Source organism: Lynx canadensis, chromosome D1 (assembly GCF_007474595.2).
Source record: "Lynx canadensis isolate LIC74 chromosome D1, mLynCan4.pri.v2, whole genome shotgun sequence".
Taxonomy (NCBI): domain Eukaryota; kingdom Metazoa; phylum Chordata; class Mammalia; order Carnivora; family Felidae; genus Lynx; species Lynx canadensis.
In genome coordinates, this window is record NC_044312.2 from 68,463,704 (window position 1) to 68,488,553 (window position 24,850).

At 35.4% G+C, this 24,850-nt stretch overlaps 1 protein-coding gene across 3 annotated transcripts in view; it reads left to right on the forward strand.

The window, feature by feature from the left end:
• The window catches only part of USP47 (ubiquitin specific peptidase 47), a 107,000-nt gene that overhangs the window by 10,854 nt on the left and 71,296 nt on the right, over positions 1–24,850 (forward strand). For 2 of the 3 annotated variants that reach the window (XM_030332513.1, XM_030332515.1), the window contains exon 2: positions 23,316–23,375. The exons of the other annotated variant lie outside the window; for it this stretch is intronic. In XM_030332513.1, coding sequence (XP_030188373.1) covers positions 23,316–23,375 — 60 coding nt within the window. The remainder of the gene's footprint in view (positions 1–23,315; positions 23,376–24,850) is intronic. 3 annotated transcript variants of the gene reach the window in all.

Below are 24,850 nucleotides of genomic sequence, written 5' to 3' on the forward strand. Positions count from 1 at the left end.
GATGCTTAACTGACTGAGCCATCCAGGCACCCTATTTGTGTGTGTGTGTGTGTGTGTGTGTGTGTGTGTGTGTGTGTGTGTGGTTTATTACACAGATTTTAAAGTGTTCTGTCCAGATACTGTTAGCTTAAAATCTAATTTTGTACAAACATTCTCCATTGTACAAAGTCTCTGGGGCAAAATGATTGTGATTGGCAGTGATGGCAAATGATTAGCAAAAATGACATAATCCTCCACATCAGGATTCTTAAAGGGCACACCTTTCTCCTGAGCATTATTTGGTATTTATATGGTGGAAGAAGGGGTGGATATAAGTGTAGTGTAAGTAAACAGAGGTCTTCTTTCTGTCTTACTGCATACTTCTGTTTACTTTATCTCTAGGTGTGGAAGCAATAACTACTACTATATTCTTTTGTTTAGTAGGACCAAACTGAACTGTGCATACATAAAGTAGCCATGGATATGAATATTTTCATTTACATAAAACTTGCTACAGCCCACTGTTGAGAGATTACTGTTTTTATGAAAATTACTGAGATATATGTCTTGAATTTTGATGTTTTTTGAAAAACATGCTTTTAAAATTTTATCCTACCAGCAAAATCTAGCCCCTCTTACTTCCTACAAGAAACCGTCCTGATTCTCCTCTTTCAACCAGATTGCATTTCCCTAACCCTGAAACCCATTGCACTGTATCTTTTGGCATTTGAAAATTATACCCCCTTATTATAAGTTACATGTTATTGCGTTAATACCTTTATTAGATTAGAAACTCTTCTAAGTCAGGAGATGACAGCCAGAGTGCCCAGGTTTAAATACTAAGCTTTGTGACCTTGGGCAAGTTACTTAGCTTCTTGGTACCTTAGTTAAATGAGGATACTAGTAACTACCTCCTAGGGTTGTTGGGAACATGAAATGAGTTAATACATGTCTTGCATATAATAAGCACTCTATAAATGTGCAGTAGGTATCATTTTTGTTGATACCTTCATTATGTTATTGCTTGCATCCTATATTCTTTCTAGGGGCCAGCACATTTATTGTTGTCCAATAAATAGTTATTGATGAAATGAAATTGTATTTTAGTTATTAAATGTACTAGTCAGTATGGTTACAGTTCTGATTATGACCTGTCAGCTAAATATCTTTTTTTTTTTAACGTTTATTTATTTTTGAGACAGAGAGCGACAGAGCATGAATGGGGGAGGGTCAGAGAGAGAGAGGGAGACACAGAATCTGAAACAGGCTCCAGGCTCTGAGCTGTCAGCACAGAGCCCGACGCGGGGCTTGAACTCACAGACTGCGAGATCATGACCTGGGCCGAAGTCGGACGCCCAACCAACTGAGCCACCCAAGTGCCCCTAAATATCTTTATGTGTTTGCACAAATCCTAAATGATTGTTTGATTTGACAGGTTCTTTTATATCCTGAAATATTGCTGGTATGAATATACTGCTATTCTTAGTGTTTTGAAAACTGAAACATGTGGGGCGCCTGGGTGGCGCAGTCGGTTAAGCGTCCGACTTCAGCCAGGTCACGATCTCGCGGTCCGTGAGTTCGAGCCCCGCGTCGGGCTCTGGGCTGATGGCTCAGAGCCTGGAGCCTGCTTCCGATTCTGTGTCTCCCTCTCTCTCTGCGCCTCCCCCGTTCATGCTCTGTCTCTCTCTGTCCCAAAAATAAATACACGTTGGAAAAAAAAAAAAAAATTAAAAAAAAAAAAAAAAGAAAACTGAAACATGTAACAGTACAAATACTAGAAACAAATTTTTGAGTCTAATGAGGTTCTGACAAAAATCAGTTTAGTATGTATAGGTATTTGTCAGGATACCTTATGGGATTAACAAATTAGTGCTTTGTAAGATTTAGTGTGAAATGTTATTTTAAAGCAGGATCCATGTTAAGAGTAGTTTGTTTCTGGGGCGTCTGAGTGGTTCAGTCGCTTAAGCGTTGACTCTTGATTTCGGCTCAGGTCATGATCTTATGGTTCGTGAGTTCGAGCCCCACTTTGATCTCTGTGCCTGCCGTGTGGAGTCTGCTTGGAATTCTCAGTCTCCTTCTCTCTCTCTTTCAAAATAAATAATAAACATCACAAGAAAATAATAGTTTGTTTCTGAAAGAACTTTATGTGTTCCATAATTCTGATTTTCTGTAACTCTAGAGTAGTACCAATTGACATGGATGGAAGAGACTGTTGCTGTCAGTTGTATATTGATTGTGCTCTAGATTTGATCCTGTGTAGTTGACTGCTATGAGACTTGCAGTCTTTCAAATATCAGCATAACATGCTTGTATTCAATAAATACAGTGGCTTCCCAGTAGAGAGGAATTAAGGGCTATTAAGTGACATAATTAAGAAAAGGTTTGGAATTTAAGTCTTTCTGTATATAGCGAATCCAGTACCTTTGTTAAGATTATAGATTTAGCTTTAGGAAGACCATGGACCTCATTTATGACTTAAGTGAAATTTTCTAGTATAATCAAAGCATTGTAGTCTGACTGTAAATACCTTTCTTGTTTCAAATGATACTTAGCTATTTTTATTTAATCATAAATATCCTTTTTCAATAGCTCCTGATGCACAATTCATTCATTCAGTTAAGCACTGAGTTAGTAGCTGCTAGGAGTCAGATTCAAAGATAAATAAGGAACCTGACCTAGTTCTAGAGGCTAGCCCAGTTAATTTAGTTAGAGGGAATAGTGTTTAAAACACAAACGTTTGTAATATATTTTAAGGAAGTGAGAAAAAGTTTAGGGTACATGCATAGGTTGTCTGGGATTCAGTAGGAGAAGATGGTTCTGGAAGGTTGTGTCTTAAAATGCTGAAGGCTCTGTATGCCTATAAGGAGGTTAGATTTTTTATTGTGTATACATTAGGGGGCAGGAAAAAGTTTTTCCCAGAAAAAGTTAACAGGTTTGTTTATAATTGTTAGAAAGCTTAATTCCTGAAACTCGTTCACTGAAACATTTTTTACTTGTGTGAATGTTTTATGTCCCTGCATTAGTGTGAAAAATCTACACACAAATGAAAATGGAAGAGGAGGAACTTGCTAATACCTTATTCTCTTGTTTTTGTTTTTTCATTTGCAGTTATTTAATTAGGTACTTTTTTGTTTTTTAAGAATGAAGTATTTCCCATCATAATGCATCCTAAGTGCATTTCCTGCATATGAGTTGTGCTGGCAGAATATCTTTTGGCATAATTGTTATATTTTTATATGGATAACCCACAGGTAGGTGTCTTCAAATATGCTAAATAGATAGGTTTCATTTGCCTTCAGAAAGTGCTAGGAGAGCTACACTCTGGCAGTATAGATCTGTTTTGAAGTCCTAAGCAATTTCTCACACTCGATGCTAGAAAGGAAGTTTGCAAGTGAGAAGTTCAGTGTTCTGATTTTCACTGACAGTACAAGGCTTATAACAATGTGGTTTCTTCACATAAGACACATTTTTGTGAGTGACTTTTGTAGTTGGTTGCTTCCTGAGTGCTTTAGCACTGATCTGTTTGCAGGCATTAGGCTTGGTAGAGATGCTGATATAGAGAACTCCAGTGTTTACCACCCTTCCTATTGGCTGAAGCTCAGGAGATAGAGGTAGCACTGGTGTTGGAGAATAATGACTCTCATGATGACTGTCATGTTGGCAGCCACACAACTGAGAACACCACAAAGAATGTTTTTAATTAGGGGATTAATGAAATCATCCCAAGGATATCCCCAATGTTCCAAATAAAATTAAGACTTTAATTCTTAACCACAAGGAGCTCTTGATATAGCCCTAGTTGTGGGTTGCATTAAAAAGTAGAATTTTTGGGGGTGCCTGGGTGGCTCAGTCGGTTGAGCGTCCGACTTTGGCCCAGGTCATGATCTCGCGGTCCGTGGGTTCGAGCCCTGCATCGGGCTCTGTGCTGACAGCCCAGAGCCTGTTTCAGATTCTGTGTCTCCCTCTCTCTCTGACCCTCCCCTGTTCATGCTCTGTCTCTCTCTGTCTCAAAAATAAATAAACATTAAAAAAAAAATTAAAAAAAAAGTAGAATTTTTGACTCGTCTCCTAAAAGGTGTGTATTGCTTTACTAAATATAAACTGAATTTATATACATTTACTCCATTTTATTGATATAAAATGTCTACCCTTTTATGTGTTTACGTGTTTTAATTTTTTTTAAGTTCATTTATTTATTTTGAGAGAGAGAGAGCAAGAGAGAGTGTGGGAGAGGGGCAGAGAGAGAGAGAGAGGGAGAAAGAGAATCCCAAGCAGCCTCCATGCTGTCAGTGAAGAGCCCAACATGGGGCTCGATCTCACAAATCATGAGATCATGATAAGGTGTTTTAATATTATTGCCTTTAATTTTGAGTTTATACCAAGTTGTGTAATTTGTTACATTATGTTTATTTATAGTACTTTGTGGTAATGAAAGAGAATTGGTGAAAAATTAGATACCCAGTGATGAAGTCTCTTATTAAAAGACATTTGAGAAATATTACTGCTTTAATTTTGACATTTTAAATATACATGTCTTGTAATATTTATTTATCATTACGTTATTTACCATTAACATGGCACAAATACAGACACAGAATGGACACAGAAAGAAATAGACACAGAAAATGTTTCTACAATTCAGTAATATGATTTGATATAGAAAGGATGTAGTAGTTAGGTATTACAGCCCCTTCGTTTTTAGATTAGAAAAACAAAAAGGCCGTACAAGCTCAGTAACTTACTCAAGGTCTCCTCTAGTGGAAGAACTTGAATGAAACTTTTTTTTTTCTTTAAGTTTATTTATTTATTTTGAGAGACAGGGGAGGGGTAGAGAGAGAGAATCCCAAGCAGGCTTCACACTGGCAGTGCAGAGCCCGATGTGGGGATTGAACTCATGAACCATGAGAACATGACCTGAGCTGAAGTCAGATGCTTAACAAACTGAGCCACCCAGGCGCCCCAAACCGAACTTTTCTTTTAAAGTCAGGTTTACTGAGGTATAATTTATATAGTAAAATTTGCCCTTTATGGTATACAGCTTTGTGACTTTTGACAAACTGATAGGATTGTATAGCCACCACTACAGTCTAGATATTGAATATCTCCATTACCTTAAGAGAGTGTTCTCATGCCCCAGTCCCCACCTCCACCTGCCACTGCCCCCATACATGTTCAGGGCCTACAACCACTGATCTCTTCTCTGTCCTCATATTTTGCCTTTCTAGAATATCATATAAATAGAATTCATATAGTATGTAGCATTTGGAGTCTTCTTTCCTCTAGTATAAAACTATCAGAGTCATCCATGTTGTTTAAGGTATCAGTAGTCTTCCTTATTGCCAAATGCAACCGTTGTTCATCCATTCACCATCTAATGGACATTTGAGTTGTTTCTAGTTTTTGGTGATTCTGAATAAAGCTGCTACAGATAGTTGCGTACTGTGTTTTGGGTGGTAAGTACATATCTAACCTTGTAAGACACTGCCAAACTCTTTCCTGAAATGGCTGTACTGTTTTGCATTTGGATCAGCAATGTATGAGCATCTTAGTTGCTCTACATCCTTCCTTGTTGGTACTTGGCAGTTTCAGGGGGTCGGGGGGGGGTTGTTTGTTTAGTTTTTGCTCTGTTTTTTTTTAACCATTCTACATTCTAGTAAGTGTGTCGTGATGTCTTTGTGGTTTAATTTGCATTTCTGTAATGACTAATGATGTATAGCATCTTTTCATGTCCTTGAGGATTTTTATTAAGCCTGCTAAGAAAATATACTTTATGCAATTATTACATTTGCTAGGTACTGATAGGAGAGAGAGAAGATAGAAGAGTACCTGTTCATGAGGAGTTTATGATTTACAAAGGGAAAACTGGTAATTATGTTAAATGGTCATGGCTATTTGATAACCCAGTTCACATAGTCCCTGGTCTGATGAAAGGAAACGGTTGGGGAATCAGAAAACTCAGTGATTTGACTTTGCCTTAGTCTCTTAACCTTTCTCGGTCGTTTTTATCTTCTTTTAAATGAGAGAGTTGGACCAGATAAGGTATAAGATTTATCTCTATAAGTCTACATAAACTAGGAGGTAGGAGTCTATATAAAGTAGGAGGTGTTTTTACTACTTTTATTTATTTAAAAAAAAATTTTTTTTAACGTTTTTTATTTATTTTTGAGAGAGAGAAAGCGTGAGTGGGGCAGGGCAGAGAGAGAGGGAGACACAGAATCCGAAGCAGGCTCCAGGCTGTGAGCTGTCAGCACAGAGCCCATTGTGGGGCTTGAACCCCTGAACCATGAGATCATGACCTGAGCCGAAGTCGGACACTTAAGCGACTGAGCCACCCAGGTGCCCCTGTTTTTACTACTTTTATAGTAGTAGGTTTTTAACTTTTGTAAGAAGGCCATGTAATCAGAAAACAAAAAATCTTTGTAGATTTTTCCTGTCTGATGAAATTCATATTACCCAAAAAAGATAACCTTTTGAAATTTTAAATATTATAAATTATAATATAAATTTTAATACCTTTTGTGTGATATTATTGTAACCTGTAGGGTAATTTTCAAGATATTTTCTATTGATCCTCAGAAAAACTATTTGTGGACCTTAAAAGTGAGAACTAAATGACTTGCATACAATTATACAGCTAAAAGAAAAGTAGCCACCTTGACCTGAGGGTTCTAGCCTTGATCTTTTGCCCTTTGCAGTACATTGCTCTTTGCACTATAGGCTACTCCAATAGGAAATTCAAACAGTCTTCTAATAGTTTTAAGTAACCTTCACCCTTTTGTTTCACTTGTACAATTTCGTGTTCAGAGAATTATAGGCATGTACTATTTTTACATTAAAATTATTATCAATGCTTCTAAATAAAAGTATGGTAACAGATAGTATAAACAAGCTTCTTTGATTTAGTAATAATGCAGTAGAACGTTTAAGACTTGTAAACAAGTCAGTTGTATCAGAAGCTGAGTCACTGCTTGTCAACAACAGCCTACTCTTACAAGAAAACTTAGCTGTAATCAAAAATAAAGATAACAGGAATAGTAAAGGGCATATTATTTCCTCTCCTGAGAGTAGTCTGTTGAGTTTCTAAGTTTAGATACCTACAGTATATTATTAGTGGGTTACCCATTTCCAGTAGTAGAACAACTATTAAAAGGAATAAGGCAGAAGTGGAAGGAGTATTAAGATGGAAGTGAGGGGAAAAATAATGTCATTATAATTTTTTTGCCACAAATATGTTAACATTATAAAGTCATCAGAAAACCTGTGTTGTTGTTGTTGTTTTTAATGTTTACTTTTGAGAGAGAGACGGAGTGTGAGCAGGGGAGGGGCAGAGAGAGAGGGAATCACAGAATCCCAAGCAGGCTCCAGGCTCCAAACTGTCAGCACAGAGCCCAACAGAAGGCTTGAACTCAGGAACCACAGTATCATGACCTGAGCCAAAGTCAGATGCTTAACCGCCTGAGCCACCCAGGCACCGCAGAAAGCCTGTGTTTCTTAGTAGATCTGTGTTCATATGTGACCTTAAGGCAAGCAAGTCACTTCAGGTTCCAGAATTTCTTTTATTCATCTGTAAAATAAGGAGTTTAATCTGATATCTAAATGTCCATCTAGCTTTAAATATTATAATTTTATGTTATGTGTGATGAGTCATCTGTTGATGGTTTCTTAACCATCAAGTAAAATATATTGCTCATAGTTAGATTTAAACTTTAAGAAGTATTTTTTTAAGTTTATTTATTGTGAGAGAGAGTGTGAGCTTGAGCTGGGGAAGGGTAGAAAGATTGGGAGAGAAAGAATCCCAAGCAGGCTCCGCATCATCAGCGTAGAGCTTGGTGTGGGACTAGAACTCATGAACTGTGAGATCAGGACCTGAGCTGAAATCCAGAGTCAGACGCTTAACCCACTGAGCCACTCAGGTGCCCCTAAACTTTTTTTTTTAACTTTTTAAAGTTTTCAAACTTCATATTGTTAATTTTCTACTAACTGAGTGCTTGATGTAATTATTACAAGTAAAAAATAGGTTATATAGAATTCAGAGTTTTAGATATATACTTACTTATTTTTTACTTTTTTAAAAAAAGTTTATTTTTGAGAGAGAGAGTGGGGAGAGGCAGAGAGATGGAGAGAGAATCCCAGGTAAGTTCTGCACAGTCAGCGCTTAGCCTGGGAGCCCAATGCTGGGCTCGAACTCATAAACTATGAGATCATGACCTGAGCTAAAGTTGGGCACTTAACCGACTGAGCCACCCAAATGCCCCAGAGTTTTATATATTTATATACTTAGTTTTCTTATGATATTATGAAGTTCTGGGAGCTTGTTTTATGGGTATTTTAGAAGGAAATAGAATGCAAGGAGGGGAGATCCTAATATTAGAGCACAAAAGGTAGGTATGAATATAGGTATTTTTACAAAACTTTTAAACCATACGGTATCTATGTCATACTATTATACTTTATTACTTGATTGTGCTATATGATTTGGAAGTAAATGTGATAAATTGACAGGCAATGTTGTATCTTACTGAATATTGCTTTAAATTCAGAAAATCCATATTCTGATATATTGAATAAGCACCTGTTAATAATGCAAATTAGTTTATCACAGAAGTAAAGTAGAATGTACTTACAATTTTTTATGATGTGAACTAAGCTTTTATAATAGGTACAAAGTTGTCTTTTCGAAAATACCTATATGAAGATTTGAATTTAGAAAGCAGTTGTAAAGCAGAGTGATTATTGTCAAACTTCCTTTAAATACTTAAAGCCCTTGTACTAAAAAAGTTTGAAAATTTAAAATCAGTTTGGAAAATTTTAAAACTTTCAAAATCACTTTTTAGAAACTTAAAGGTGTTTTTTTTTTCTTGATGTTTATTTATTTTTGAGGGAGAAAGAGCATGAGTGGGGAAGGGGCAGAGACAGAGGTAGACAGAAAATCCCAAGCAGGCTCTGCACTGTCAGCACAGAGCCTGATGCAGGACTTGAACTCACAGACTGTGAGATCATTACCTGAGTCGAAACCAAGAGTCGGACACTTACTTAACTGACTGAGCCACCCAAGCATCCCTATTTAAAAGTTTTAAAAGAGCATACTTTATGCTTCCAACAGCAGAAGCTCTGTAATGTATTATGAAATTATTTTCCTGAATCTAATTTCCCAAATATATTTTGTTTATTGAATTCCATAAAAGACTTAGATTTTCTTTTGCGGTTTGTTTTCAGTAGTAAAGAATGTAAATTAGCCGTTTTCATTTCTTAGCTAAGCAGATCTTGCATATGAATTTGCCTGTGTTTTTCCTGTATACTTGTGCTCTTTATTCATGTTTGTATCGAATCTTTATGATTTTCTGAAGTATTTATGTATTCCTGACGAGTCTCCTCAGTTGTTGGACGTATTTGTTTTCTTTGTGTATATTGACAAGTAAATAAATATTATTTATTTATTTTTTTATTTTTAAGCAATCTCTACACCCAGGGTGGGGCTCGAATTCACAACCCCAAGATCAAAAATCACACACTCCACTGAGTTAGCCAGACGCCCTGGGAAATACAATTTAAAAAAAAACAAACAAATCCTAGATATATGAAAGAAATTTCTTTTGAGAATTGAGCCTAAAATTAAATATTATGAGTATAATTTCACACTGATGAAAAGGCTAGGGTTAAAAAGACTGAACCATTTGGGGGAAGTTGTAGAGGGCTGCTAGTGGGAATTCTAAGCAAGTCTTGTATTTTTGTTAGTAAATGCAGTGTGTATCACTTCCTGATTATAATGATTCATAGAGATGTTTTGTTAGAATGGCTTAACTGTTTAGGATGGCTAAACAGGGGAATGAGAAATGTGATATATTTGAATGATGAACTTTAACTTCAATTTCCACCCACATTAAAATGGAAACAGTGAATGATTTAATTCTTGAGAATTTAAAAGTTGAAAAAATGGGTAAAAAATTATAACTTGATTCATATAAAATTTGATGATTATGTCTTTACCTTTAATTCTCTTTTGTTTACATACTCATTTATTCCTAAACTAAATATTAAAAATACACTGAATAAAAAGTTCATGATTAGACTTAAAAAAAAATATGATTAAAATTTTTAAAACTTACATTAGATACTCAGCTTCCTGGCAGTTAACTTCTGTAGTTAACATTTTAGCTTTTAAGTGAACAAAGTGAGATATAAATTCTAAAAATAAATTTTTTTCTAAGGAATCCTTAAGGAGTACTAGGTCAATTTTAGCCATTCTCTAATGATTTCCTGCCCATCATCAGTAGTTTAATATTATTCAGGAAAAGGACATGTTTACTATTAAATTTTCAGCTTAGCTATGTATACATTTTTAGTTATTTGATTACTTCTTATTCTGTGCAGCAGTCTTTTTAATGTTAACTTTTACATTGAATAATTTATTTTGATGTTCAAATTACTCTGCATTTGGCCAGTGAGAACCTTTTCAACTGGCTCCTGTGTCCTTTTGACATATCTCCCCGTTCTTGGAGTACTTCTTACTTTCTGCCAGGGAAGGATTTTCCAAGCTCTTGTACCTTTCCAACACCGACACTAAGATCAGTCATTTCTACAAAGATCTCTTAATCCTTTTTGTGGAGAATGGTATTCAGAAATCACCATCTGGACACTAGGTGTGTTTATTGTTGCAGGGATATCATTGCTTCTAGGTCTCCTCAGTAAAAAGGAGCTAGAAAATATGCACACTCACATATATAAATGTGAAATCTGCCTTTATATCATTTATATATGCGTTTGTATATAACTCAAATCATATGAGAGCCTTTAATAAATAGGCAGATTTTTTTTTTCTGGATTATAAGAGAAAATAGAAATGTATTTCATGCTTATACATATATTTACACATATCCATAGTATGTTTTTGTGACTATAATGTGTTTGTAACATAGAACTATTGGAAACCCAGTTGGCAGACAATTTTGCTACTTCCCCAGATTTATGATCATAAGTTCTGTGTGATTAATTTTTTAATTTGGTAAAATATACATAAAATTTACTTAATCAGTTTTAAGTGTACAGTTCGTTAGCATTAAGTACATTTACATTGTTGTGCTACTCACCATTATTCATCCTCAGATATCTTTTCATCTTGCAGAACTATACCCAGTAGCAATCACTCCCTATTCCCCTACCCACCCTCTCAATGTCTGGCAACTACCATTCTACTTTCTGTCTGAATTTGTTTATTCTAGGTACCTAATATAAGTGGAATCCTACAGCATTTGTTTTTTGCGCTTATTTCACGTAGTATAATTTCTTCAAGGTTTATCCATGTAATAGATTGTGTCAGTATTGCCATCCTTTTTAAGGCTGAATAATATTCCGTTTTATATGTATGTATAGAGACATAAATACATTTTATATGTGTATATATGTATACACATATATACACACATACATACACCTTTATATTCAATCATATATCTATATTGATCTGTGTATATAAATATTTATTTCCATCTTTTGGCTGTTGTGAATAATGCTGTTATGAACATGGGTGTTCAGCCACGTATGAGTCCCTGCTTTCAGTTCTTTTGGTTATATACCTGGAAGAGAAATTGTCAAATCAGTAGACCATTTTAGCACTCACAGCAGTCCTATATTTAGAAAACTTGTAAGCTTAAATGATGTAAGTTGTATTTTGCTTTGCAGCATAGTTGTGGACTTGACTAAGAGCTCATGATGTCTAGCTCTTTGTGGAAATAACCCAAACATCGCATTGAGTCAACTCCAAATTATTTTATATAGAGTTTTGCACAGTATGTCTAATTACTTTTGTAAAACAGCATTTGTACATTATCCTAGAATATAATATTTCATTTTTAATAGGAAGTGGTTTCTTTGTGTTATTACCATTTCTGTTTAGAGAACTTCCTTTAGCCATTCTTCTAGGGTAGGTCTGCTAGCAACAAATCTTTTAGTTTTCTTTCATTTGAAAATGTCTTGATTTCCCCTTCATTCCTGAAGGATATTTTCACTGAATATAGGATTCTAGGCTGACAATTCTTTTATTGACAATTTCTATGGAAAATATTGTGGAAAATATCTATGTTTGTGATTTTTAATAAGAAATCTTCATTTGAATTGTTTTGCCCATATACATAAGGTATTGTTTCTCACTGTTTTCAAATTTTTTCTCTTTGTCTTTAGTTTTCAAGGACTTTTTTTTCTTTTTTGAGAGGCAGAGCAAGAGAGAGCATGCCTAAGTGGGGGAGGGGCAGAGGGAGAGATAGAATCTTAAGCAGACCCCACACCCAGCATGGAACCCAATGCAGGGCTGGTTCTCACAACTGTGAAATTATGAGTTGAGCTGAAATCAAGAGTCAGGTGGTTAACCAACTGAGCCACCCGAGCACCCCTAGTTTTCAAGGATTTTGATTATGATATGTGTTTACATGAAATACTTTGGATTTAATGTGTTTGGGATTCACTCAGCTTCCTGAATATGTAGTCTTATGCCTCTTGCCAAATTTGGGAAGTTTTCAGCCATTATTTCTTCAAATAGTTTTTCATGTACACTGTCATTCTTCTTTCCTCCCAGGACATGGATGACATGAATGTCAGTTAGGTCTTTTGTTATGGTTGTACAGATAATTGAGAATGATTTTTTTGGTCTTTTTTTTTCTTTATTTTTCAGATAAAAATGTCTGTTGTTCTTATCTGCAGGGTCACTGATTCCTTCCCTTGTCACCTTCATTCTGCTATTAAGCCTACCTAGTGAGTTTTAATTTTAGTTATTTTATTTGCTATTTCTTTGCTGATACTTTGTTTTTTTCATTTGTTTCATGCTGAACATTTTTACACAGCTGCTTTAAAATCCTTGTCAGATAATTCCAATATTTGCATCATCTTGGTGTTGGCATCTATTGATTGTCTTTTCTCATTCAAGTTGAGATTTTCCTGGTTCTTGGTATGACAAGTGACTTTTCATTTTATCCTGAATGTTTTGGGTATTGCATTATAAGCTCTGAATGTTACTTAAATGTTCTGTTTTAACAGATTTTCTCTGATATCCTGCCAAAAGGTGAAAGGGGGTTCTCCTTCATTACCAAGAGGTGGAAGTAGAAGTCCGGATTCCCCATCCCACCTTTATAGCCTGGGTGCGAGTGGTGCCTTGTTACTTCTGGTTGGGGGTGAAGTTCAGGTTCCCCTTAAACTTCTGTGGATACCTGCTTGACTGGGACAAGGGGGTACACTTTGTTAGTCCTCCCATGAGGCTTCCACTGATACAAGTGAGGAAGTGCTTCTACCACTGGGCTGTGATGGAAGTCCCACTTGCCTACTTTGTCTTCTTTAACACCACTCTGGTGGAAGGGTGTGGGAGGGAAGGGAGTGCCTTGTTTTAGCCAGATGAGAATGGAAATCTCTTGCACCTTGATGATGGGAATGGAGGCAGAGCAACTTTCCCCCACCTCAATCCCCCCAGTGTTTGGCTGTAGTGTGATTAGTGTCTAAAAGTTTCCTGTTTTGTGAGACTGCCTCTGATCCTTTAGCTGGAAAAAGGCATTCATGTCTTGGGCATTTTTCAGTCTGTGCTTACTCAGACCAGAATATATTAGGCAAAAAGAAATCCAGGGAATTAACCATCATGACCTTCATTCTTTGGGTCCTGAGGTCCCTAGCTGGTCTGCTTCCTCTTCACCTTTCAGTATCTTCTTATCTTTGTTTAATACATAATGCTTTTAGTTGTATTTAGCAGGTGGAATAGGGAGAGTGTATCTACTCCCACTTGTCCCAGAAATGGAGCTTTTGGATATTTTAATGTGTAGAATGTTATGTGTGATTTTGAGACTATAAAGTGACATTCATTTTTTTTTCAGAATAGTATTTAATAGTATTTAAAGAATAGTATTCTTTGAAATGGAGCTTTTAGAGATTTTAATGCGTAGAATGTTATGTGTGATTTTGAGAATATAAAGTGACATTCATTTTTTAGAATAGTATTTAATAGTATTTAAAGAATAGTATTCTTTTAGAATACTATTTTCTTTTTAATTTCCTTGTAAGAGGCTTCCAACCTTCCTTTTGGCCTCTATTTTTCCAGATATATATTAGTTGAAGTTAGTAGTTGAAGTTTATTATCATAAGCCTTCGGTTATTTTAGACATCCTTAGTTTCTTTAACTATTTTCTTATGTAGTAACCTCACATTGCACACAGTCTGCATATTGTCTGTTAATGTTACCTGATCTTGATTGTGCTAGTTTTTATTGTTTGTTTTCTGTAGACCTATCATGTTGGTTGTTGTACACACTGAGTGTAGTTCTTGAAATCTCCCTAGATCTTTTCCATGTGTACTGTTGCCTAGGTAAATTGCTTTTGTTTTCTTATTGTACATGTTTGAGCGGTTAGGTGTTTTCTCTCTTGTGTTTGAGAGGGTAGGAGTAGGCTAACACTTAAAATTTTTTACTTAATATATAAGTTGAGTAAATTTGTCAAGTTTATTTCTTATGATTTACATATAAATTATAAAAACAAGTATATGTACAGTGCTAAATATTTGGAAATGTCAGAAAGCATAAAGAAAAAACACCTCTAGCTTTACCCCTCAAGGACAATACTGTTAATGCTTTGATGAGATTCTTTTATTCTGAAATTTTTCCTTCCCTCTCTTTTCCAATATAGACTCTTAAAAAAATGGTATTATAGTACGTTTTAAGGCTAGCATTGTTTCTTAGCAATATATTGGATATTTACCCTTGTCTGTATATCTCATATAGCATTATTTTCAAAGACTGCATGGTATTCCACTATGTATATTTATTATAATTTTCTTATAAATTATTTTTTTTGGCGAATTAGCTTTTGGTATGTTCTTATTACATTTACAGTAATGTTTTGCTGAGTATCTTTTTACATTCACATCTGTACATTCATTGACAATACCGTTTGGAAGAATTTTTTTTTTAACCTTTTACTTATTTTGAGAGAGTATGAGCAGGAGCAGGGGAGGGGCAGAGAGAGAGAGAATCTTAAGCAGGCTCTGCCCTGTTAGTGTAGAGCACTACGTGGGGCTCAGTCCCATGAATCTTGAGATCATGGCCTGAGCTGAAATCAAGAGTTGGACGTTTAACCAACTGAGCCACCCAGGTGTGCCACCTTGGATGAATTCTTGAAGGTAGGATTGGTGGATTATCACATATGTCCATTTTATTTTTTGAACAAAAATAATGGGTTTTATTCCTATTTAAAATTTTTGTTTTGGTCATGTCTATTGAGACAGATTTGAAATTGATACTGTTTATTATATTAACTATTCCTTATGTTGTTCCTTAAATTTGATCATCTTTTTCATGGCTTTGTCTAGATGATTACTTAAAGCACTAAATAAAACAGGACTGAAGATAGATAATCTTTTGGCATAATCTTTTAGTTGTGGTTTCAGTTAAGAGTTGTAATTGTTGGGGCGCCTGGGTGGCTCAGTCAGTTAAGCATCCGACTTCAGCTCAGATCATGATCTTGTGGTTCGTGATTTCGAGCCCCAGATCGGGCTGTCTGCTGTCAGCGCAGAGTCTGCTTCAGATCCTCTGTCTCCCTCTCTTTCTGCCCCTCTTGTGCTCATTCATATTCTCTCTCTCTCTCTCTCTCTCTCTCTCGAAAATAAACATTGGGAAAAAAAAGTTATAATTGTTAAGGCACATTTTTATCATTTTATGCATAGCAATGTTTTTGTCAGGTGTGCTTTTCTGAAATCAAGATATTTTGTACCTTTCATATTTGTTGATGTATCAATCTATCAAAAATAAGTAAGATGTGCATTAATTTAACCTCTTAGTCATCTGTGTTTTGTTCCCATTTTTACATCATCTTATTATGAAGAATAGGATATAAAAAAATGAATATATTAAGTTTAGTTTAAAGAAGAATAATAACTTGGGCATCTTTTTCAGGATATGAAACATTACCAGTACCACTGAAATCCCTATAACTCCCTCCTCCTCAGTTCTGTCCCTGCCTCTACCACCATTCTAAATTTTTGATAAGTGTGTTTTTGTTTCACCACATGCTGTGTCAGTAAACAGTAAAATGGCTAGTTTATATATTTTTGAGCTTTATGTAAATGGAATTATTTTGTGTCTATTGGTCTGTGGCATATATTTTACTATGAGTTGGCTCTTCCACTTTGTTTTGAGATACATTCATGTTGATGTACATAACAGCACTTCATTTTCTCTGTAACATAGTCTTCTGTTCTATGAATATACTACAGTTTATCATGGAAGCACACTTAGGATATTTATAGTTTTGTGCTATTTTGAGCAATGTACTGTAAACATTTCTGTACACATCTCTTGTTACTTGGGGCAAGAGTTCCTTTAGGAGATGATGGATGGCTGGATGGCAAGATGGATGGATAGATAATAGATATTCCTGGTGGTGAGATTAATCGATTGTAGGATAAACATATTTTCAGATTTATAAGTAATATCAAAACTGTTTTCTCGAAGGGTTATATCAGTTTACATTCCCACTAACATGAGTGAGAGTTCTTGGTTTGTAGCTTGGTTTTTTTGCTTACTCATAATATTGTGCATTCAAAAATTTCTTTGTGAGCTAATCATTCGCTTCTGAGAATCTCCTGTTCATGTCTTGGCCATTTTTCTATTGAATTATCTTTCTGTATTGATTTATGGAATTTATTATTATTCTGGGATACCAGTCTTTTGTTAGTTACATTTGTTGTAAATGTCCTTTCCCAATTTGTTGCTTTTTTTTCATCCTTTTAATTTTTTGAAATCAAGAAGTCCATGATTGAACTGATCTTAATCAGTCTTTTTCTTTTTTATATACTTAAAAATTTTCTTTCCTATCCAAGGATTTTAAAAATAATATTACTTTTTATAAAGGATTTATAGTTTTGGCTTTCTTTTTTAAATTTATTTACATTTATTTAAATTTATTTTATATTTTTGAGAGAATAGGGAAGAAGGTCAGAGGGAGGGACGGAGAGAGAGAGAGAGAGAGAGAGAGAGAGAGAGAGAGAAAGAGAAAATCTCAAGTAGGCTCCATGCTGAGTGTGGGGCTTGATCCCAAGACCCTGTGATCATGCCCTGAGCCAAAATCAAGAGTCAAATGCTTAACTGACTGAGCCACCTAGCGCCCCTGTCACTATTTTTAATTTTAGCCATTCTGATAGGTGTGTGGTAATCTCAATATGATTTTAATTTGCATTTCCCTAATGGCTAGTGATATTGGCCATCTTTTCATGTGTGTATTTGTCATCTGTTTATGCCTTGTGTTGAAATGTTTTATGTTTTTGCTTAGGTTCTAATTAGATTTTTTTGGTCAGGTGTTTAGAATTCTGGGTAGATATTAGTTCTTGTCGATTATGTGGTTTGAAATATTTCTTCTCAGTCTATAGCTTGTCTTTTCATCCTTACAGGGTTTTTATAAAATAAACTTTTTCGATTTTGATGAAATTTATCAATTTTTCCTTTTATAGACCATGCTTTTGATGTCATCTGAGAACTCTGCCTAGTCTTATTAGCCTGGAAGATTTTCTCCTGTTTTTTTTTTCCCCTTAAAATAAGTTTTATAGTTTTATATTTTTCATTTAAGTTTATTATCCATATTCAGTTAATTTTTGTATATGGTGAGATACTTAGGTTAAGGATTATTATTTTTCTGCATATTAACGTCCAGTTCCAGCACCATTTGTTGAAAAAACTCATTCCTTCATTGAGTTGTTGTATCTAGACAGAAATCAGTTGGGCATATTCGTATGGATCTGTGTTGTGTTCTGTTGATTCCTCTGGGTATTATCTTATATATACCAACTTACCAGTTGAAATGCAGAATCATTACTCCTTTATGTTCCTTTACCATTCTTTGTTTATAATATAATTGTGTCAGATATTTCCTCTATACATTTATAACCATATGAAGTAGTCTTTTCATTTTTATGTCAGTTGTCAAACATTTAATAAAAACTCATGAGAATGAAAGTGTATTGTATTTAACCTTCTTTTTCATACTGTCTTCCTTCCTTCCTTCCTTCCTTCCTTCCTTCCTTCCTTCCTTCCTTCCTTCCTTCCTTCCTGATGTTCTAAGGTTCTTTCTTTGATCATTTCCTTTTTGTTTAGAGAAATTCCTTTATCCATTTCTTCAGAGTAGTTTTACTGGAGACAAATTCTTTTAGTTTTCCTTTATCTAAGAATGTCTTGAATTCTGATTGATTACAAAGGCAATTTCTGGGTCATTTCTAAAGGACATTTTCATTTGTTTGTTTTAGGCTTCTGAGTTAACAGTTATTTTCTGTAAGCACCAGAAAAAAATACTGTTCAGCTTCCTCTGGCCTTTATGGTTTCTGTTCCACTTTCTGTTGTTTGTTTGTGTGTATGTTATTTTTTCCTGTGTCTTTTTTCCCCCTAATTTGAGTATAGTTGACACACAGTGTTACATTAGTTTCGGGTGTACAACAGTGATTTTGACAAATTTATACATTATGCCTTATCACCTTAAATGTAGCTTAGCATCTGTCCCCATACGTTGCTAATACGATGTCATTGTATTCCTTATGCTGTGCTTTGATTTTCATGATTTACTCATTCCATAACTGGGAACCGATATCTCCAACTCCCCTTCACCCATTTTGCCCACTCTCCCACCTCCTGTCCTCTGGCAACCATCAGTTTGTTCTCTGTATTTTTAGGTCTGATTCTGCTTTTTGCCTATTTATTTTTATTTTTATAAGATTCCACTTTGTCTTTCTTAGTCTGACTTATTTCATTTAGCATCATAGCCTCTAGGTTTATGCATGTTGTCTCAGATGGCATGGTATCATCTTTATTTATTTATTTATTTATTTTTTATAATGTTTTTATTTATTTTTGAGACAGAGACAGAGCATGAGCAGGGGAGGGGCAGGGAGAGAGGGAGACACAGAATCTCCAGTCTCTGAGCTGTCAGCACAGAGCCCGACATGGGGCTCGAACTCATGGACTGTGAGATCATGGCCTGAGCCGAAGTCAGACGCTCAACCGACTGAGCCACCCAGGCACCCCCGGTATCATCTTTATTTATCCAAAGAAAATAAAAACACTAATTTGAAAAGATATGTGCACTCCTATGATTAAAAAACGAAACATTTTTTAAAAATGTTTTTATGTTTGAGAGTGAGTGCAAGCGGGGGAGGGGCAGAGAGAGAAGGAGAGAGAAAATCCGAAGCAGTCTCTACACTGCCAGTGCAAAGCCCGATGTGGGGCCCGAACCCATAAACTGTGAGATCATGACCTAAGCTCAAGTCAGACGTTCAGCTGACTGAGCCTCCTGGGTGCCTTGTGCACCCTTATGATTATTGCAGCATTATTTACAATAGCCAAGGTATAGAAGCAACCTAAGTATCCGTCAGTAGGTCAATTGATAAGGAAGATGTGGGGTGTGTGTGTGTGTATATGGGTATACACACATATGCAACCATAAAAAGGATGAAATATGACCTATTTTTGATAGTTTCTATTGTTATGTCTTCAAGTTTATTAATCTTTTATTCAATAGTACCTAATCTGTTAATCCTACCCATTATATATTTCATTTCAGATATTGTACTTTTCATCCCTAGAAATTTGAATTGGATCTTTTTTATATCTTCCATGTTTTTTCTTAACATACTCATCTATTTATTTATTTATTTATTTATTGAAGATTTTATTTTAAGTAATCTGTACACCCCAGTGTGGGGCTTGAACTCACAACCTGTGATCAAGGGTCGCATGCTCTACCAGACTGAGCTAGCCAGTCTGCCTTCTTGAAATATAGAATATAATTAAAAACTTTTTACACCCTTGTCTCCTAATTCTATCATATGTATCGTTTCTGGGTTGGTTTTTCTCACTATGATTCATAGTTTCCTGCTTCTTTACATGCCTATTTATGTTTGATTGCATGTCAGACGTTGTGAATTATTCCTTGATGAGTACTGGGTATTTTTTATTCCCATAAATGTTTTTGAGCTTTGTTTTTGAATGCAGTTAATTTACTTGTTAACAGTTTGATATTTTTAAGGCTTGCTTTTAAGCCTAAGTCTGAGCCTAATTTGGTCCCACTACTGAGACAATATTCTTCTGAGTACTCTTATCTGATGCCTTGTGTATTATATTTTTTTCATTTTGGCTGGTGGGAACTGAAATGAGCGCCAGGGATACTTTACTGTGGTTTGTTCCCCTGCCTCAGCTATTTCTTCACATGCATATGCTGATGAGTACGGCTGAATACTCATGGAGGACTACTCTACAGATCTCTGGAGCTTGCTGTTTCCACAGCTTTCTTTTCTTCAGTATTCTGCCCTGTAAATTTTAGCCAGATTGGCGCCCTTGAACTCCCACCTCATCTATTCAACTCAGGGAAATTACTGGACTCTATCTCTATATATTTTGTGTAGGTTTTTAGTTGTTTAAGATGGGGAAGGTAAATCCAGTCTACTATGTCATCTTGGTTCATAGTGGAAGTTTCTTGGAGATAGATAATAAACAAGTAAAATAATGCAAATACATCAAATGGCCAAAAGTACTCTGGGGAAGCCTGAAGCAAGGAAGGGAGATAGATGTCAACTATCAAGAGAATTGTAATTTTAAAAGGATAATGAGAAAGGAGCGCTTAGTCAGTTAAGTGTCAGTCAGACTCTTGATTTTGGCTCAGGTCATGATCTGGTTTGTGGACTCTGTGCTGACAGCATGGAGCCTGCTTGAGATTCTCTCTCACCCTGTCTCTCTGCCTTTACCCTGCTCTCTCTCTCTTCCTCAAAATAAAATATGAACAGAAAAAAATAAAAGGAAGATGAGAAAAAGACCAGATTGAGAAATTGACTATTCTGATTTTCTTTTGCTATATAACAGTCTGCCCCCAAACTTAGTGACTTTTGCTCATGGGTGTGCAGTTTAGGCGAGGCTGGGCTGGGACAGCTCATTTATGCTTTGCTAGGTATCAGCTGGGACAGCTGAAAGGCTGAGGACTGGAATCATCTGAATGCTGGTGTTCACATGTATGGTGGTTGATGCTGGTTGCCAGCTGGGATCTCATTTGGGCTGTGGCTAGAACATCTACACATGACCTTTCTATGTGGCTACTTGGCTCCCACACAGCATAGTGGCTGTGTTCCAAGGGCAACCATCTGAGAGAGAGAGAGAGCCAGGTGGAAGCCGTATTGCCCTTTCTACCCCAGCCTTGAAAGTCATATTGGGTATTACAAGAAGTCACTAAGGCTGACCCATAATTAAGGGGACTGGAATTAGACTCCTATTCTTGCTAGGAGACATGAATCTGTGGACGTATTTTAAAGCCACCACAATTATATTTGCACAAAGGAAGTAAGGATGTCGAGGGGAAGAGCATTCCAGGTAGAATGGACAGAAATGCAAAGACTCTAAGGTTGGCAGGTACCTGATTGCTTAGATTTGTTTACGGTTGAGTTCCTGCTGTAAAATGGCAGCTCCCTGAGGACAAGGGCTTTGTTCCCTGCTGTTTTCTCAACACCTAGTGTTTGACAGATAGTTGCAGTTCTTATTTGTGGAAGAGATAGCCTTTTGGCACCGTGTTTCAAAATCCTAAAAATTAGTCCTAACCTTTGATCTAGTAATTCTTTGGGCAGTTATCTTTAGGAAGAATAGTGTATACATAAGCAAAGCTGTAGTGAAAATTTGAAAGTGTCTAAATGCCCATTAATAGCAGGTTAGTTAAATAAATTATAGTTTTCTATATAATGGAACACTGTAGTTTTAAACTACATGTTTTGGCACAGAAAGATAATTGAATATTGAGGGACAAGGAACAGAATTAAAATAATAGTGTACAGAATGATCTTATTTGGTTAATAATTAGCAGTCTATATAATATATGCATAGAATGGAGAGGGATCTGATAGGATGTATATCAGAATGTTAATAATTGTTATAGGTGTTATTTTATTGATTTATTTTTTTAATGTTATTTTTATGAGTGTGGGGTGGGGAGGGGCAGAGAAAGAGGGAGATAGAAGATACGAAGTGGGCTCTGCACTGACAGGAGAGAGCCAGATATAGGGCTCAAACTCACAGACCCTAAGATCATGACCTGAGCTGAAGCTGGATGCTTAACCCACTGAGCCACCCAGGCACCACTATAGGGGTTATTTTAGGGTTGCTCGTTAAAAAGGTTATTTACTGCTATTATAATAGAAATACATTTCTATTGTAAAAGCAAATAATGTAAAATGTTTTCATTGATGTGGAATAGTATCCAGGTTACTGTAATAAAAAGCACCTTTATTTATTAATTAAAGAAGGTGGAGGAAAACAAGATTTGTACAGAAAAAAGTGTGAAATGGTGTAAAACCAAGATTTTTCAGGAAATTATCTCCTGATTATAGGTTATCTTTATTTTCTTTTGAATATTTCTGTTTCCTTAATTGGAAAAATAAGCTTGTCTCATAATAAGAAAAAGATTTATATTAAAAGAAAATAGCTACAGGCTATTAAAAGAAAATGCTACACTTATTAAAGTGATAAGCAGCTTTACTTTAAGAATATTTATCATGTTAAAAATCCAAATTTATAAACCACCTAAATCAGGGATCTCTAGGTTCCCCTGTAAAGTTTCTTTAATGGACTCAAAATATTATGTAACTTAGGAAGAGAAAGACAAATACTGTCTGATCTCACTTATGTGTGGAATCTAAAAGATAGAACTCCTGGAAGCAGATTGGTGGTTGCCAGTGGAAGAGGGTACAGAAAATAGGTGAAGGTGGTCAAAATGCACACACTTCCAGTTCTAAGATAAGTAAGTATTGGGGATGTTACGTACAGCATGGTGACTATAGTGAACAATACTGCACTGTATTTGAAAGTTGCTAAGAGAGTAGATCTTATAATTGTCATCACTAAGAGGAAAACAATGTGTGAAACAAATGTTAGCTAAAGTTAGTAATCATTTTGCAATATATACACATATCAGATCTTTATGTTGTATACTTTAAATTATTACAGTGTTGGATGTTAATTATACTTCAATAAAACTGGAAAAAATATTATGTGGCTTAGAACATTTGATTTACACTTAATTCTGGAGCTACCACTCTTTGTTAATGTGGTTGGTTTTTTTCCGTGCTAATATTAATCTTTACCACTATAGCACAGGTTTTCAGTAACCTTACAAGAGTAATTGAGCCCTAAAGTAAAAATTAGAAATGTAAATTATGAATAAAATCCTAGGTGGTATAATACTCTAATACAGATTTGATTGCAAAAATGTCTTTAGCTTAATTGTTGTAATTTCACTGTCTTACCTTTTTATTTTAAGGAAATAATTTGTAATTCATTTTGTTCTTATATACCATAGGATGTGTTTTGGAGATGCAGACAAAATATCTTTGATGAAATGAAGAAGAAATTTTTACAGGTAGACTGCTGATGTAATTGCTTTAGTATGATAATCAGCAGAACAAGTAACAGCATGTTGGTATTTTTATTTAATAACAAGGCATGTCTTAAGCTTTATGTTCGTTTGGCTTATTTTATTTCAACCTGATTTTAATAAGAAGAAAGTCACCTTAAATGAATATGCACCTTGTTTTTAACATGTGAGTCAGGGGGAAAACCTAAAAACTATGGAACCCTTTGTTTGAGTTTCAGGTATGGTTGTTGTCTGTTTTTTATGCAGATATATTTCATTTTCTGAAATATTAGTAGTGCTGCATTGAATCATTTAATAACTTACAGAGTCAAAACCCAGAAATCTTACTTGAATAATTAAATAAAACTATTACCTTCCTAACAGGCTGACTGCATTATAAACCTAAACTTTGCTGTGATGTTGCATCCCATTCTAACCTTTACTTAATGCCTCATTTTTCCTGGGTCCTTTAGCTCTAAATTTTTTTTCTTCAAACGTGCTTCCTTTAATCTCTAAATGGTCTGTGGCAAGAGACCATTTAGGAAAAGATCATATAACATTGGAGTTTACTGGGTGGGGGCAGGGGGGATAGGATGGGGGAAGGTCGTAGAATGGAATGGATGGAGCATCTTAAAAATACAGTTTTTTAAATGTGAGTTAGGGCCCTCCATCATTGCTCCAGTAATTGTCACTTGTTAAAGTAAAAATGCGTATCTGAATGAGGCTGATAAATTTAATGAGTTTCAGTCAGCAAAAATATTCATTCCCTCAGTTCTCTTTTTTAATCTATGGCAGTATTCACTGTGGGTACCCAGAAGGGTAATGTGCTAAGGCCTGATTTCTTAGCTCATAGCAGCTCCTGTACCAAGAAGTAGGGAGAATGGACTTTGTGTGTGTGTAAGTTTACAACCATAATGTTATTCTTTGTAATAACATTGAAAAGAAGAAAGTCTTGAGAGAAAATGGGTTGATTATTAAATTTAGAGGTCAAGAGGTCCCTTTGTAATGTTTTAAAATTCTTTATATTAATTTTGTTTCTTAGAAAAATCTGCATCTTGGAAACTGAGTTTTGTTTGATATTAAGTTGTTTTCTACATGCTAATACATTCCAAATATATGCTATCAATTATACACCTTGCTTTTAAAATAAGGAACACCTAGGAAGTGTTTTTTAATGAAACAAAAATTATGGCGTTAATTTCAGAGAACTCAGATTTGAATTTAGAACTATTAGGAATGCCAAGAAAAGGAGATGCCCTGATTTAAGAAGTGAACATGCTGTCAGGCAGACTCTGAGATCCCTCAGACAGAACAATCTTGTGTCGACCTCTGCAGGATATCCCTAGCAGCGAGCTTATCTTTGGAAGAAAATACGTTTTCAGTATCTTTTGTAAATAAGACTGTGGTTTAAATTTGTTTTTTACTTTGTTTTTTCAAGAATTCTTTCTTCAGGGTATGTTAGGAAATCCAGCTTTGTTTCT